Source organism: Orcinus orca, chromosome 5 (assembly GCF_937001465.1).
Source record: "Orcinus orca chromosome 5, mOrcOrc1.1, whole genome shotgun sequence".
Classification (NCBI taxonomy): domain Eukaryota; kingdom Metazoa; phylum Chordata; class Mammalia; order Artiodactyla; family Delphinidae; genus Orcinus; species Orcinus orca.
In genome coordinates this window covers 78,977,635-78,996,177 of record NC_064563.1, presented here as the reverse complement: position 1 = coordinate 78,996,177, position 18,543 = coordinate 78,977,635, and the positions used below count along the sequence as shown (strand labels likewise).

The window sequence follows — 18,543 nt, the reverse complement described above, 5'->3', positions numbered from 1 at the left end:
ACATTGCTAAAGGGACCCATGGAGCGGGTACAGTACAGGGGAACCCCCATCTTTTCTAATAGAATTTTAAGTGTTTTATTCCAGAGCATTTACATTCCAGGTCCTGAGAGAACAGTGATCATCTGTGAAATCTCGAAAAAGAGAGAAGGTGCTAGAAAACTATAAATGAACAGAATTTGATTATATTTTCAAAAAGAGAAATAAGTTTTGCAAACTAGGACATGGAGGTTACAATAAGCAAAAAGCAAAAATTTAAGAGACTAAAAAAGGAGTCGCAGAAGGATCAAAATGAAAGATGAGGAAGGCAGAATGGGATCAGGAGAATGGTGAGTGGAGGTTCAGAGAGAAGAGGACTTCAGGAATGGGAGGATACTAGTATCAAATGTTACAGAAAAGTCAGATAAGTTGTGTCTCAACAGAGGCCTTTGGGTTTGGCAACCAGGACTGAGAACCAGTCGCACAGAGCTGCCCCCAGGGCTGGCCTTGGACACCTCTGAGATGAGGAACTCCTGATGACTGCTGTGGTGATTGAAGTAATAGTGCCAGTTTATTCCTGCCTTCCTGTGTCCATGCCCCTTCGTAGGGCCTGCCACACTGTGCTTTGTCATGTGAATTGCTTTGGCCGTCAGGACAGTTGTAAATATAACATTAGCAGAGAGTGAGAAGCACCTGTGTACTGAAATGTGCCCTCTTGCTGCTCTTGAAACCCTTTTGGACTAACCTGCTGGAGATGGGAGATCATGTGGAGCAGAGACAAACTGTCCAGCTGAGACATCTTAGATCAGTCAGCCCTCAGCTGATCTACCCGGCAGCTAATGGCCAATGCTTAAGTGAGCCAAGCAGAGATCAGCCGAGCCCCGCCTAGATGAGCAGAACTGCCCAGGTAAGCCCAGCCCAAATTCTGACCCACAGAATTATAGCGTTATAATAAATAAATGGTTGTTGTTTAGGCCACTAAGATTTGGGGTGTTTGTAACACAGTAAAAATGAATTGTTAACAGCTGTCCTGTGGGGGGGTTGTGTCAGCCTAAAGGGGAAACAGTATAGATAAAACTTTCTATAGCATTCGGAAAGCTAAAACTTGGTATACAGCCCTCTTGTTTCTCCTTTCTTCATCTTTCCTGGTCCAGAGGCTATTTGTCCAAGACTACCTTCCAAGAAGAGGAACAAACTAGTCAGTCTGATGACTTGGGGGATGGTTATAAAGGAGCAGAAGCCAAATGACAGGGGAAAGGGAGGGAGGAAGAAAGGACAGATTCAAAGGAAACTGGGAGATGTCCGTGGATTCAATTATCCAGTGCTTCTGGCCCCCTTCAAACATATAATAGAAAAATTTGTGAAAAGTAGATAGTTCTTCAGGTAATCGTCGTATAAAATTATTTCATACTTACTGATGTATCCTGTAAACTCAGTTGCATTCCGTTTAATTGCTCTTTCAATGGCACGTGATACGGTTTCTTCAGTTTCTTTTGTAGTTTCCATAAAAATGTTTACTACTGCTATGGCAACAGTATGCATTGCAGATCTTGCTGAAGGAGATGTGCTAAAAATGAAATGAATCCATCACTTGATGAATTGAACTGAAGCATCAACAAATTGGTCTTCACAGCAGAAGCAAGAAGAAATATAATTCTGCAGCCTGTGGAAGGAAAACCACATTCACAGAAAGACAGACAAAATGAAAAGGCAGAGGACATTGTACCAGATGAAAGAACAAGACAAAACCCCAGAAAAACAACTAAATGAAGTGGAGATAGGCAACTTTCCAGAAAAAGAATTCAGAATAATGATAGTGAAGATGATCCAGTACCTAGGAAAAAGAATGGAGGCAAAGATCAAGAAGATGCAAGAAATGTTTAACAAAGACCTAGAAGAATTAAGAACAAAAACTTAGAAGAATTAAAGAACAAACAAACAGAGATGAACAATACAATAACTGAACTGAAAAATACACTAGAAGGAATCAATAGCAGAATAACTGAGGCAGAAGAACAGATAAGTGACCTGGAAGACAGAATGGTGGAATTCACTGCCACAGAACAGAATAAAGAAAAAAGAATGAAAAGAAATGAAGACAGCCTAAGAGACCTCTGGGACATTAATCACAACAACATTTGCATTATAGGGGTTCGAGAAGGAGAAGAGAGAGAGAAAGGACCAGAGAAAATATTTCAAGAGATTATAGTCAAAAACTTCCCTAACATGGGAAAGGAAATAGCCAAGTCCAGGAAGTGAAGAGAGTCCCATACAGGATAAACACAAGGAGAAACATGCTGAGACACATAGTAATCAAACTGACAAAAATTAAAGACAAAGAAAAATTATTGAAAGCAGCAAGGGAAAAATGACAAATAACATACAAGGGAACTCCCATATAAGGTTAACAGCTGATTTCTCAGCAGAAACTCTACAAGCCAGAAGGGAGTGGCATGATATATTTAAAGTGATGAAAGGGAAGAACCTACAACCAAGATCACTCTACCTGGCAAGGATCTCATTCAGATTCAATGGAGAAATCAAAAGCTTTACAGACAAGCAAAACCTAAGAGAACTCAGCACCACCAAACCAGCTCTACAACAAATGCTAAAGGAACTTCTCTAAGTGGGAAACACAAGAGAAGAAAAGGACCTACAAAAACAAACCCAAAACCATTAGGAAAATGGTAATAGGAACATACATAATTACCTTAAACATGAATGGATTAAATGCTTCAACCAAAAGACACAGGCCTGCTGGATGGATACAAAAACAAGACCCATATATATGCTGTCTACAAGAGACCCACTTCAGACCTACGGACACATACAGACTGAAAGTGAGGAGATGGAAAAAGATATTCCATGCAAATGGAAATCAAAAGAAAGCTGGAGTAGCAATATTCATATCAGATAAAATAGACTTTAAAATAAAGAACGTTACAAGAGACAAGGAAGGACACTACATAATGATCAAGGGATCAGTCCAAGAAGATATAACAATTATAAATATATATGCACCCAACATAGGAGCACCTCAATACATAAGGCAACTGCTAACAGCTCTAAAAGAGGGAATTGACAGCAACACAATCATAGTGGGGGACTTTAACACCTTACTTACACCAATGGACAGATCATCCAGAGAGAAAATTAATAAGGAAACATAAGCTTTAAATGACACAATAGACCACATAGATTTAATTGATATTTATAGGACATTCCATCCAAAAAGAGCAGATTACACTTTCTTCTCAAGTGCACACGTAACATTCTCCAGGACTGATCACATCTTGGGTCACAAATCAAGCTTTGGTAAACTTAAGAAAACTGAAATCATATGAAGCATCTTTTCTGACCACAATGCTATGAGATTAGAAATTAATTACAGGGGGAAAAAATGTAAAAAACACGAACACATGGAGGCTAAACAATATGTTACTAAATAACCGAGAGATCACTGAAGAAATCAAAGAGGAAATTTAAAAATACCTAAAGACAAACTACAATGAAAACACGACAATCCAAAACCTATGGGATGCAGCAAAAGCAGTTCTAAGAGGGAAGTTTATAGCAATACAAGCCTACCTCAAGAAACATCTCAAATAAACAACCAAAGGTGTAACCTTACACCTTACACCTAAAGGAACTAGAGAAAGAAGAACAAACAACACCCAAAGTTAGTAGAAGGAAAGAAATCATAAAGATTAGAGCAGAAATAAATGAAATAGAAACAAAGAAAACAATAGCAAAGATCAATAAAACTAAAAGCTGGTTCTTTGAGAAGATAAACAAAATTGATAAACCTTTAGCCAGACTCATCAAGAAAAAGAGGGAGCTTCCCTGGTGGCGCAGTGGTTGAGAGTCCGCCTGCCGATGCAGGGGACATGGGTTTGTGCCCCGGTCCGGGAAGATCCCACATGCCACGGAGCAGCTAGGCCCATGAGCCATGGCCGCTGACCTGCGCGTCCGGAGCCTGTGCTCCACAATGGGAGAGGCCACAACAGTGAGAGTCCCATGTACGGCAAAAAAGAAAAAAAAAAAAAGAAAAAGAAAAAGAGGGAAAGGACTCAAATCAGTAAAATTAGAAAGGAAAAAGGAGAAGTTAGAACAGACACCGCAGAAATACAAAGCATCCTAAGAGACTACTACAAGCAACTCTATGCCAGTAAAATGGACAACCTGGAAGAAATGGACAAATTCTTAGAGAAGTATAACCTCCCAGGACTGAACCAGGCAGAAACAGAAAATATGAACAGACCAATCACAAGTAATGAAATTGAAACTGTGATTAAAAATCTTCCAACAGCACCGCGATGAAGAGTGGCCCCCACTTGCCACAACTAGAGAAAGTCCTCGCACAGAAATGAAGACCCAACACAGCCAAAAATAAATAAGTAAATAAATAAAAAGCCAAGCATTTGAAGCCCTTTAAAAAATAAATAAATAAATAAATAAAAATAAAAAAATAAAAAAAAAATATTCCAACAGGGCTTCCCTGGTGGCGCAGTGGTTGAGAGTCCGCCTGCCGATGCAGGGGACGTGTGTTTGTGCCGCGGTCCATGAGGATCCCACATGCTGCGGAGCAGCTGGGCCCATGAGCCATGGCCACTGAGCCTGCGCGTCCAGAGCCTGTGCTCCACAATGGGAGGGGCCACAGCCATGAGAGGCCCGCGTACCGCAAAAAAAAAATCTTCCAACAAACAAAAGTCCAGGACCAGATGGCTTCACAGGTGAATTCTCTCAAACATTTAGAGAAGAGCTAACACCCATCCTTCTCAAACTCTTCCAAAAAATTGCAGAGGAAGGACCACTCCCAAACTCATTCTATGAGGCCACCATCACCCTGATACCAAAACCAGACAAAGATCCTACAAAAAAAGAAAACGACAGACCAATATCACTGATGAATATAGATGCAAAAATCCGCAACAAAATACTAGCAAACAGAATCCAACAACACATTAAAAGGATCATACACCATGATCAAGTGGGATTTATCCCAGGGATGCAAGATTCTTCAATATATGCAAATCAATCAATGTGATACACCATATTAACAAATTGAAGAATAAAAACCATATGATCATCTCAATAGATGCAGAAAAAGCTTTTCACAAAATTCAACACCCATTTATGATAAATACTCTCCAGAAAGTGGGCATACAGGGAACCTACCTCAACATAATAAAGGCCATATACGACAAACCCACAGCAAACATCATTCTCAATGGTGAAAAACTGAAAACATTTCCTCTAAGATCAGGAAAAAGACAATGATGTCCACTCTCACCGCTATTATTCAGCATAGCTTTGGAAGTCCTAGCCATGGCAATCAGAGAAGAAAAAGAAATAAAAGGAATACAAATTGGAAAAGAAGAAGTAAAACTCTCACTGTTTGCAGATGACATGATACTATACATAGAGAATCCTAAAGATGCCACCAGAAAACTACTTGAGCTTATCAATGAATTTGGTAAATTTGCAGGATACAAAATTAATGCACAGAAATCTCTTGCATTCCTATACACTAATGATGAAAAATCTGAAACAGAAATTAAGGAAACACTCCCATTTACCATTACAACAAAAATAATAAAATGCCTAGGAATAAACCTACCTAGAGAGACAAAAGACCTGTAGACAGAAAACTGTAAACACTGATGAAAGAAATTAAAGATGATACCAACAGAAGGAGAGATATACCAAGTTCTTGGATTGGAAGAATCAATATTGTGAAAATGACTATACTACCCAAAGCAATCTACAAGTTCAATGCAATCCCTGTCAAATTACCAATGGCATTTTTTACGGAACTAGAACAAAAAATCTTAAAATTTGTATGGAGACACAAAATACCCCAAACAGCGAAATCAGTCTTGAAGGAAAAAAACAGAGCTGGAGGAATCAGACTTCCTGACTTCAGACTATACTACAAAGCTACAGTAAACAAGACAACATGGTACTGGCACAAAAACAGAAACATAGATCAATGGAACAAGATAGAAAGCCCAGAGATAAACCCACGCACCTATGGTCAATTAATCTATGACAAAGGAGGCAAGAATATACAATGGAGAAAAGACAGTCTCTTCAATAAGTGGTGCTGGGAAAACTGGAGAGCTACATGTAAAAGAATGAAATTAGAACACTCCATGACACCGTACACAAAAATAAACTCAAAATGGATTCGAGACCTAAATGTAAGCCCAGACACTATAAAACTCTTAGAGGAAAACATAGGAAGAACACTCTTTGACATACATCACAGCAAGACTTTGTTTGATCTATCTCCTAAGGTAATGGAAATAAAATAAAAAATAAACAGGGGCTTCCCTGGTGGCACAGTGGTTGAGAGTCCGCCTACCGATGCAGGGGACACGGGTTCATGCCCCGGTCCAGGAAGATCCCACATGCTGCGGAGCGGCTGGGCCCGTGAGTCATGGCTACTGAGCCTGCGCGTCCGGAGCTTGTGCTCCACAACGGGAGAGGCCGCAACAGTGAGAGGCCCGCGTACCGCAAAAACAAAAAACAAACAAACAAAAAAATAAACAAATGAGACCTAATGAAACTTAAAAGTTTTTGCAAGCAAAGGAAACTACAAACAAGATGAAAAGAAAATCCTCAGAATAGGAGAAAATATTTGCAAATGAATCAACAGACAAAGGATTAATCTCCAAAATATATAAACAGCTCATGCAGCATAATATTAAAAACACAAACAACCCAATCAAAAAATGGGCAGAAGACCTAAATAGACTTTTCTCCAAAGAAGACATACAGATGGCCAAGAAGCATATGAAAAGATGCTCAACATCACTAATTATTAGAGAAATGCAAATCAAAACTACAATGAGGTATCACCTCACACAAGTTAGAATGGGCATCATCAGAAAAGCTACAAACAACAAATGCTGGAGAGGATGTGGAGAAAAGGGAACCCTCTTGCACTGTTGGTGGGAATGTAAATTGATATAGCCACTATGGAGAACAGTATAGAGGTTTCTTAAAAAACTAAAAATAAAATTACCATATGACCCAGTAATCCCACTACTGGGCATATACCCTGAGAAAACCATAATTCAAAAAGACACATGCACCTCAATGTTCATTGCAGCACTATTTACAATAGCCAGGTCATGGAAGCAACCTAAATGCCCATCAACAGACAAATGGATAAAGAAGTTGTGGTACATATGTACAATGGAATATTACTCAGTCATAAAAAGGAATGAAAGTGGGTCATTTGTAGAGAAGTGGATGGATCTAGAGACTGTCATACAGAGTGAAGTAAGTCAGAAAGAGAAAAACAAGTATCCTATATTAACGCATATATGTGGAACCTAGAAAAATGGTACAGATGAACCAGTTTGCAGGGCAGAAATAGAGACACAGATGTAGAGAACAAACGTATGGACACCAAGGGGGGAAACTGGAGGGGGTGGTGGTGGTGGGATGAATTGGGAGATTTTGATTGATATATATACACTACTATGTATAAAATAGATAACTAATAAGAACCTGCTGTATAAAAAATAAATAAAATTCCAAAAAGAAAAAAAAATGGTCTTCAGACCTCCCAGACTCTCAGATCTCTCAGCACTAGTCCCTACCCATTGTTTTGGTTTTTGGGTTTTTTTGCGGTACACGGGCCTCTCACTGTTGTGGCCTCTCCCATTGTGGAGCACAGGCTCCGGACGCGCAGGCCCAGCGGCCATGGCTCACGGGCCCAGCCGCTCCGCGGCACGTGGGATCCTCCCGGACTGGGGCACGAACCTGTGTCCCCTGCATTGGCAGATGGACTCTCAACCACTGTGCCACCAGGGAAGCCCCCCACCCATTGTTTTATATCCACCGTTGAGGCTCACATAGGGAGGCATGGGGTTGCCATAAGATGGCCATTTATAGGCCTAGAGATCTCTATTCGGCATGCATTCGGAGGAAATCTAGGGCTATAGCAAGGTCTTGTTGGAAGATACTTAGAAAAATTGTGGACAATCATTTTTAGGATTAAGGAGACTGGAGTGAACCAGAAGTAGAATAAGTGATATCTGAAACAGTAAGCTGTCACTTTCTGCAGAAAGTCAAGAGTAGGTCTCTTGATGAGCTGTAAAAATCTCAGATTTGTGCTTTGAGAGAGACAGAGGGGTGTGTGTTCCTCCCTGTGCACAGAGAGAACAGTAATCAACCATACAGAGTCTGGATCATTCCAAGAAAGGGCCCAGGAAGCCAGAAGTCAGCTTCAAAGTGTGTGTGTGTGTGTGTGTGTGTGTGTGTGTGTGTGTGTGTGTGTGATTGGACCTGGGCACACCTGACCCAGAGGAGAACTGATCCCAAGGAGGGATGGGGCGGTGAGAAGCATCAGAATATAATACCAAATCACATCACCAGATACTAAGTGCTTGCTACGAGCAAGACATCATAAGAATCTCTCTAATCAGCGCTGCAACTTGGGGCCCTGAGATCAGCTGTACCAAGTTCTAATTCTTTCATTATCCAAAAAAGAATCAAGTGATACAACCACTGAGAGAGAAAAAAAAGGACTTTAAAAAACTTCTTCCTGCCATTCGCCCAGCGGTGGGTGGTTGCCACAGCTGGTTTAGGTCCCCGACCACTGGGCCCCCTTGTCAGGAGGAGGCAGGGTCCGGGCTGGGGAGAAGGCACTGCCACCTCGGGCGGCCAACGCGGTCCCCTGGGACAGTGCACTTCCTGGCCTCGGTTCCCCGCTGAGTTCGGTTTCCGGGGTTCAGGCCCGACTCCCCTTCCTGGTCTCTCTTCTCTCGCTGGGCCGGTTTATCAGGAAAAGATTGTTTTCCAGGGCTAGAAACTGGACTTCTGATGATGTTTGACCCAGCGGCAGCAATAGCAAGCAACGTGATTTCAAAGCTGGGCTCAGCTTTTGTTTCTTCCCTCTTGTAATCACAAAACCCATTTCGGACCAGGAATTCCAATCATGTCTGTGATGGTGGTGAGAAAGAAGGTGACACGGAAATGGGAGAAACTCCTAGGCAGGAACACCTTCTGTTGTGATGGCCGCGTGATGATGGCCCGGCAAAAGGGCATCTTCTATTTGACCCTCTTCCTCATCCTGGGGATGTGTACACTCTTCTTCGCCTTCGAATGCCGCTACCTGGCTGTCCAGCTGTCTCCTGCCGTCCCTGTGTTTGCTGCCATGCTCTTCCTTTTCTCCATGGCTACACTGTTGAGGACCAGCTTCAGTGATCCTGGAGTGATTCCTCGGGCCCTCCCAGATGAAGCAGTTTCACAGAAATGGAGATAGACGGAAAGGGACTTCCCTGGTAGCACAGTGGTTAAGAATCTGCCTGCCAATGCAGGGGACATGGGTTCGAGCCCTGGTCCGGGAAGATCCCACATGCTGTGGAGCAACTAAGCCCGTGTGGCACAACTACTGAGCCTGCGCTCTAGGGCCCGTGAGCCACAACTACTGAAGCCCACACGACTAGAGCCCATGCTCTGCAGCAAGAGAAGCCACTGCAGTGAGAAGCTCACGCACCGCAACAAAGAGTAGCCCCTGCTCGCCGCAACTAGAGAAAGCCCATGTGCAGCAACGAAGACCCAATGCAGCCAAAAAAAATAAATAAAAATTTATTTTAAAAAAAAAGAGTAGAAGGAAATATACCAAAATGCATAAATATCCCTGAGTTGAGAGACCGTCGGTGATTTTTTTGTCTTCTATTCATATTTTCTGTTTTTTCCAAATTTTTTACTGTAAGCATATATTACTCTTATTTTTAAATAATTGTTTTTCTGATTCTAAATATTACCAGTCTTTTTTCATGCATATATTTTATTTTTGCAAGGTAAAATCCTTTATGCATGCTTCTTTTTAGCGTACATTTTCATTTTTCAGTATGTTGTGAATATTTTCCTGTCATCATTTAAAATGTGTACATCATTTGAAATGGCTGCATAATATTCCATCCCATGCATGTATCATAATGTACTTAATCAACCTCCTATTATGATACTGAGGTTATTTTCAGTCTTTCACTATTAAAAGGGACGTCTGTGACCAAAAAACTCCAAAAAACAAAAAACAACAACAAAAACTTCTTCCCTCTCTAATTTGTGGCTGTGTGTTTTTAAGACTCAGGATATATATTTTCCTGTCCAATAGTTTTCCTATACTCCTTTCTGACTTTTGAAGAAATAGAGAAGCTTGAAAACATAGCCAGCCTACTTAGAAAATGTTCACAGCCATGTGGGTTCTGCAGAACAATCCAGAAAATCCAAAACATGAACGAAATTCTGTTTTTAGGAATGATCACCTCAAAAGGGAGTCCAAAAGCAAAATGGGCTTCAGAGTTCTAATTTAACATTTCCTATCATGATTGGTTCATGATGGGATTTGGAGGTGACAGTGGAAGGTATAGGGCAGTGAGAAAGGGGTACTTGATACAAGCTTTCTTTATCTGTTGAAAGATGACCAGAGATCTATGGTATAATTTTGCAGCGGGGCTAGGAAAGAAATGCCATCCATAATGCATTCATTTAAAGAACCTGCTAGCATACTCTCCAATTCAGGAGACAAGACATGACACTTACAGAACAGTTCAAGGAAATGATGGAGTGGTCGTGTTCTTAAGTGACAAAAAGGTGTAGTATAAATGACTAGAGCACTAGCCTCTGAGTTAAGAGCCCAGAGATCTAGACCCAGGATAGCCACCATCTTTTGTGGTCCAAGACCAGTCCCAGCTTCCCTCAGCCTGAGTGTCCTCCTCTGTCCAAAGAGAGATTTGAATGTTAGAGAAATTCTGAGGATCCTTCTAATTCCAACATTTGGACAGTAAATAAAGAGCTTGGGGATTCAGAGGAGAGAGCACTGGTATGGAGCCTAAGAAATGCCTTCTGAGGTGAGACTGAGGTCTATTTGCCTGCCATGGCCCCCTTGCTGGGGGAGTCGCTCCTGTCAGGACACTGAGCTCACAGGTAAGTGGTTGCCTCCAAAACTCCCCTTCCAGTAACTCCTTAAGAACGGAAGGAGTGCCACAGTTTCCCCAAGTGACTCTGTGGGACCAGCTCTCCATCATACTTGCAGGGTCCCATATTCTGGAAGGGAAACAGAAGGGGAACTAACTTGTTGAAACTGACTATGTGCCAGGCACTTTGCACAGGGAATCTTTCCAAAGGTATCTCATTTACTCCTCCCAGGGTTCTGGGGAGGTTGATCAGATTATCCCAGTTATAGAGATGAGGCAACAAAAGTTCAGAGAGGTTAAAATGCCTACCCAGTCACACAGCAATAATGTGCCAAGGCAGGGATCCAAGCATAGATTTACACCTCATTGTTCCTGTTTTTATCCAGTCATCCTGATGCATGAACTCCCTGTTGTCCCCTAAATCAAACCCAATGTCCTTCAACAATGCATAGACCTTCAGGAGTCTGCTGTACCTCCAGCTTCCAGCCTGTGTGTTGGGGCCCAGCCTCTCTGCCTGCTGCTTGCACCGTGCCTCCCATTAAGCTGCCTGCCAGCCTTCTGGCTACCCATCACATGTGCACCTTGCTCACCGCCAAGATCAAGACTCACCACTTTTAGGAGTTCTTCTCTGAATTCACATATCTAAATATATATAGTATGTTTTTCCACAAAGGACTTGACAAAGTTTATAAAGATAGATGCAATAGTAAAACCATAAAATATAAATACATTAAAGCTGCTTTTTCTGCATGGTTCTGTTCACCTTAGAGCAGTGGTCCCCAGCGTTTTTGGCACCAGGGACCGGTTTCATGGAAGACAATTTTTCCACCAATAGGGGCGGGGATGGTTCAGACAGTAATTCGAGCGACGGGGAGCCGTGGGGAGCGGCAGATGAAGATTTGCTGGCTTGTTGCTCACCTCCCGCTGTGCCGCCCTCCGGGGTTGGGGACCCCTGCCTTAGAGCATTCCTTCCTCAGCCTGTAGCACTCATGTGTCAATACGCTTCAGAGGAGGCCAAGATGGAATCACTAACTTCTTGAGAATCCTCCGCCCCTTTGGGTTCCCAAATAGCATGCAACCCTGCTCACTGCACGTTGCCATGCTCACTGCATTCTCGTTCTTACTGTAGAAAGAGCTCACGACAGGCCCTGCAGTAGCCAGGTGCATGACTGGGGTCTTCCTGTCTGCCTCATTCCCCCCTATGAGGGAAGAGATGGCCGTGAGCCATTCATTCTCCTCCTGACCCCCTGGAATGCACGTTCCAGGGATTGACCAGGTGTGATTTGTAGCCAAAGCATCAAACCAAACAAAGAGAACCAGGTGATGCCCTGGGCTATGTGGGCAAGTTGCTGAGTAGCCAATCACAGGCAGCATCTTGCTATCCCCAGGTTACACCCTGCCCACCCAGGCCAGGGTCAATGTGACGTCAGAGGCAGGGTCCTCTGTGGTACTCAGACTAATCATCTCTTCTTGACCTGTGACTAGCCATCCTAGGGCCTCAGTGCCACATGGGGTATGCAAGAGAACACAGAAGTTAGGCAAACACAACCTGCTTCCAAAGTACCCCATCAGTCCACAGCAAACTTACCTTAATTTACCAATTACAGTCTGCCCGTAATCAGAACTGTCAAATGCCTTTTCAAACTGTGGAGAAAAAGAACAGAATTAAGAACAACTACAAAGAGAGGGGGAAAGTGATATTACATCTAGGTTTTAACATAAATCCATTTCTAAACTCATTTATGTAACTATAACACAACAAATTATTTATTCTTTCCATGCGCTCTAATACCTTTCAGTAATTTTTGCTGTAACATAGGAAGATTCTGATATAATTCAGAGCCACCCAGGAAAAAGATGGAAACCTGAAGCACCCAGCCAAATCAATACTCTTAAAAATAACGTGACTGACTTGTTTTGTCTTTTCAAAGTTACTGTTAGACTTACATATATGCATGCTTTATACACTCATCAGTTTACCTAAGGAAGACTTAAATGCCTACCTTACCAAGGCATCATGCGTGAGACATAGAGATTACCAAGATGGGCAGACCCAGCTTCTGATCAAATAAGAGGTTACACCATGAAGTTGAGAGAGGTAGGTGACAGAGAGAGTAGAATCTACTGTGGAGGTTCAAAGAAACTCTCATCTAGTCGCAGAGAACCAGAGAGGGCTTCATAGAGGAGATGGGCTGTAAAGCATTTCAGTAGGTAGTGCGGGGCCAGGAAGTGGAAGAAGGAGCAGCCCACACCAATGCTCAGAAGCAGTGTGCCTCAGAAGGCAGCAGGCTGAGGTGCCAAACTTCTCTGCTTAGCTTTTGCAAAATTTAACTGCTTTGAACCTCACTTTCTCATTGGAAAATTTGAGATAGCAGTAATTCCCACCACATAGGGCTATCATGCGTAGAAAGTGAGATAGAATATATGATACATGGCTTTGTGAGCTGGAAGGGGTTCCAGCACAGGTAGATCTTCTTAGGCCTGAGTTGCGTTCCAAGAGCAGAGACAATTCTAGATACTTGTTAAGAAGTGGCCAGAGATTAAGCTGGGACCTCTGGCAGGGGTGAGGTGGAGGTCGGATGGGGGTCTCAATTAGAACATAAGTTCTTTGATGCCAAGAATGGGGTTCGTTTTCTCTTTCTTATGACACCCCCCTACCGCCTGCCACCTGCCCATCCCCATGCCTATTCCACAGCACTCAGCGCAGGGCAATCTCTAGGAAACACTCAACAAACACCAGTTGACCGATGATTGAATGACTTAACTGTGAAAGACATGACCTTGGACATGTCTTCCTCTCTTTGGACCCCATCTCCATATTTATTACATGAATGTTGAACTGGGTTGGTGCAAATGTTTTTATTATATAATCCAAGAATTTTATTATTTTTCTCCCATGGGGACCCCACATTTAAAAAAATCATGGCAACCAATGTCATTTAAAAAGATGTTAAATCATTTCTCTTTTATTCTAGTCAAATTCAAATACATTTGATGCTCTAGTTAGTCTGGGCAACCTTGTATCCAGAATATGTCCATATTCCTTTTAATTCTTTTACATATCAGGAAGAGCTGGTATTTCTGTAAACCATCAGGGCCCTGGGAATCTACTTAGGAACAGGTTCACTGGATGACCTCCAAGGTTCTATCCAGCTCCCCTACTGACCACTTTTTGCACTTTTAATTTTCTTAATCCCAAAAAATGAGATTGCAAAATTAGCATCGGCATAGGAAAAAGGTCTTCCATTTTTTTTCTTCTATCAGGTCACCCTTTGAGGATTTGCAGACATACACCTCTCAGTCTGAAGGGCTGCAGGACTGGGCAGGAGGGCAGGAACCATGCTAACAGGCCTGCCCAGACCTCACTGCACAACAGAGCCAGCAGGGAAGAAGAAGCAGCCCTGAGGTCAGGCAGGTCTGGGTTCAAATCCCCCGTCCTCACTCATCAGCTGGGTGTCCTTCGGTCAGTTACTTAGCCTTCCTGATCCTTGACTGTTATTCTGTACTTTCTGGTCCATTTTTATGGCCACTGTGCTTCCTGGGCCCCCATTAAGACGTTAGTTTTTTAAAGTGTTTCTCCAAGAGAACCCTCTTGCACTGTTGGTGGGAATGTGAATTGGTACAGCCACTATGGAGAACAATATGCAGGTTCCTTAAAAAACTAAAAATAGAACTACCCATACGACCCAGCAATCCCACTACTGGCCATATACCCTGAGAAACCATAATTCCAAAAGAGTCATGTACCACAATGTTCATTGCAGCTCTATTTACAATAGCCAGGACATGGAAGCAATCTAAGTGTCCATCGACAGATGAATGAATAAAGAAGATGTGGCACATATATACAATGGAATATTACTCAGCCATGAAAAGAAACGAAATTGAGTTATCTGTAGTGAGGTGGATGGACCTAGAGACTGTCATACAGAGTGAAGTAAGTCAGAAAGAGAAAAACAAATACCGTCTGCTAACACATATATATGGAATCTAAAAAGAAAAAATTGTTCTGACGAGCCTAGGGGCAGGACAGGAATAAAGACGCAGACGTAGAGAATGGACTTGAGGACATGGGAAGGGGGAAGGGGGAAGGGTAAGCTGGGACAAATTGAGAGAGTGGCATGGACTTATATATACTACCAAAATTAAAATAGATAGCTAGTGGGAAGCAGCTGCATAGCACTAGAGCAGTGGGATAGGGAGGGTGGGAGGGAGGGAGATGCAAGAGGGAGGAGATACGGGGATATATGTATATGTATAGCTGGTTCACGTTGTTATAAAGCAGAAACTAACACACCACGGTAAAGCAATTATACTCCAATAAAGATGTTAAAAAAAATTAAAAATAAGTGTTTCTCCACTTAGAGTTCTAAGACATATTTCCAAGCTAACATTTTTCCCTTCAAAACTAAATTTTGAGAAACGCTGGCTGGACACCCTCTCTAAGACCTTCCAGGTCTGACACCTGTGGTCCCAGAATAGAGATCTCCACCTCTTTCATGTCGACACACTCACAAGAATCAACATGAAATGAAGCTGTTGCTCATTTCCACATTTTTGACAATGGGAAAAAGAAGTAACATATAATTCAGATGGAGTTCCTCTTCCAGACATTAAAAAAGCCAGAAGAGTATGCAAATCTGATTGTAAAAAGGAAAAAAAAAATCTTTAATTTTTTTTCTCTTCAATTCTATGGAAGGAATTTATTTTAAAACAGCATTACATTTCTCTGTCCACTTAAAAATATTTAAGAATATTTCTGTATGAATGAGTATGGCATGGCTGGAGGTGGCTTCTAAAAGCCCTCTGCTGTGCCAGATGTTACCCCTCCAGGTGCAGGATGACGGTGAGTACCCAGGGGCCCAGAGGAGCCTGGGCAACCAGGAAGCAGTGGCCCCCAGGAGTTTGGAACAGCTGTTTACAAACCAATAAGCATGCATTTCACTACTTGATCCACCGGTACAGCTGTACCAGCATGTACCACCCGAATACCAGTCTACACTCTACAAGTCAGTGTTAGAATAAAGAATATTTATAGAGGAAGGATGTTTGGAAAATACTTACAAATCTAGTAATGTTAAAGTATAATTCCTGATAGGCCACAGAATTTCTATCTTCTAAGTCAGATGTAGGTGATATATTGGCCATAATCGTACCAGGGAATATCTTTCCTGAAATTCAAGCAGAATCTCTCTGTGATATTTAATGTAAAGAATGCTACATAATATTCTATGAAATACATCTTTCCTTCATTGATGCAGTCATTTTTTGTTTTCAGTGCTTTTAATTATTTAAGAGGGAAAAAAACAGTTGCAAAGAACATCTTCATGCACAAACCTTTCTACATATGGAGTCATTTACTTAGAGTGGATCCCCAGAAATGAGAGTATTAGTGCTAAAAACAGGAACATTCTTTTGGCTTTGGGGATATCTCTAATTTCTGTGGCCAACACAATGCATTCATTTCCTGTACAGTTGGTCTGTTCTGGCAAGGAGGGATATTTCTCATTCATAAAACAGACAAAAACATGGAACTCAGGAAACAGCCTTGGACTTTCATAGCGCCCAGCTGATATAACCAAAAAAGTATAGGGTCGATTTGCTCTTAAAGTTCATTTCCAGAGCTGAGAGGCTCTCAAGTCTCCAAAAATAGGGTTTGCTGTTATAGAACAAGCAAATCCTATGACAGAGAACTAACCAAGGTCAGAGACCAGGTTCCTGGTTCGTCTGACTCTGTGGTTTTAGGAAATCACCTTATTCTGCATCAGTGTCCCCATGTAATAGCACCACTTTGTATTTATGCAGCCTGTGTACTTTTCCAGGGACTCCGACATCTATCATTCTCATTTTGACCCCATGGCACCGTTCCCTTGAACAGTTTAAGTGAAGGGACCCATCTACTCCCGTACCTCTAGGACTAGCTCACAAATCTGAATGTCTATTTCCTTTCCCACTAGGTTCCATCGAGATAAAGACAGGAAGCATTTTTTCTACTTGGCTGGTCTTTGTTGCCTCCAAATTTTCCTCTAACTTTAGTATTCTGGAAGCTCTTTTTGCCATTATTTTAAGTTTTCTACTCCACTTAGGTCTGAGGTGCAGCTCTCCATGATTCATCCTTTGTAACTCACCTTTCTTGCATGCATGAGAGTTATAGTAATACCCTTCTGAACACAGGCAAAACCGGCTATCATGCAGATTAACACATGAAGAATCACCCTTACAGGGATCCTCTTGGCAAGGGCTTCTGGAACCTGAGATACAGTAGAAAGAGATTAAAAATCCATAGGATAACAACAAATAACACCAAGAAACATACTTTTAAATCTCCTGGGCTCTTTCTATTCCTTGGCTGTGTTACTCCATGGCACACCCTTAGAACAGCTGAAACAAATACATATTTTCTTATGTTTCTAGGAAGTTTGTTGCTAAAATTCTAGAGCCAAGCGCTGCTTGTCAACAGTAAAGGTCAGAGGTTGGTGGGTAAGAGTCTGCTCAGACAGAGACAGCAGTCTTCTAACTCCAAGGAGTAAAGAAATCCTTGGGACCTCAAGGATCCTCCAGAACCTTGATGTCTGGTTCTCTAACACTAGGTAGAAGTCTCCAAAACCATTTTAGAGAAAGCATCGTATTTTTTTTTGAAGATATGAATAATTGACTTACAGGGAAGACCAGGCCAAAAGCTCCCCAAAGAAACTAGATATTGTATTCTGGTTAGCATACATGGTATACAGACCCATGAGGAAAGGCAAGGGAGAGTAAGGGAACAGTGTGGATTAACTCAGTGATGATTCTAAGAGGAAGTGATGAACGGTCATTCTACTCTCTGGCTTTCTGAGTGGATGACCTGGGGTCTGGGTCCTAGGGGTCTAGGATAGGAGGGAGATTTAGTTTTTACTGCATATACTTTTGCCCCATTTAAGCTTCTTTTTCCATAACTGTGGGCCTAATTGACTTTTATAAAAAATAAATAAAACAGTACTGGTGAGGAGCTCTGATACTGGTTGGGAGTGTAAAATGGTGCGGCCACTTTAGAAGACAGGCAGGCAGCTTCTTACAGAACCAAACATACTCGTAACCATATGACCCCACAAGTGCATGCTTTAGTATTTACTCAGTGTAAATGCTGAGTATTCACTTATTATTTATCAAATCATACCCACTCAAAACCCTGCAAACGAATACTTATAGCCGTTTTCTTCATGACTGCCAAAACCTGGAAGCAACCAAGGTGTCCTTCAGTAGGTGAGTGGATAAACAAACTGCTACAGCCCGACAATGGAATATTATTCAGTGTTCAGGCCTTGAAAATTGACATGGAGGAATCTTAAATGCATATTACTAAATAAAAGAAGCTAATCTGAAAACGCCACATACTGTGATTCCAACTACATGACGTTCTGAAAAAGGCTAAACTATGGCGACAGTAAAAAGATCAGGGGTTGCCAGGGGTTAGCAGGGAGGAAGGGATGAATGGGCAGAGTACAGTAGATTGTTAGGAAGGTGAAATTAGTCTTTATGATACCATAATGATGGAGACATGTCATTATACGTTTATCCAAACCTACAGAATATACAACACCAACAGTAAACCCTCATGTAAACTGGACTTGGGGTGATTATCATGTGT

The 18,543-nt window shown here is 42.0% G+C and overlaps 1 protein-coding gene across 1 annotated transcript in view; it reads right to left on the bottom strand.

Moving 5' to 3' along the window:
* MUC13 (mucin 13, cell surface associated) overlaps positions 1-18,543 on the bottom strand; it is a 43,101-nt gene that overhangs the window by 10,720 nt on the left and 13,838 nt on the right. The window contains exons 3-6 of the mRNA XM_049710348.1: positions 17,045-17,167; positions 15,981-16,087; positions 12,505-12,560; positions 1,392-1,543 (exon numbers count right to left, since the gene is read on the bottom strand). Of these exons, the coding sequence (XP_049566305.1) occupies positions 1,392-1,543; positions 12,505-12,560; positions 15,981-16,087; positions 17,045-17,167 (438 nt within the window). The remainder of the gene's footprint in view (positions 1-1,391; positions 1,544-12,504; positions 12,561-15,980; positions 16,088-17,044; positions 17,168-18,543) is intronic.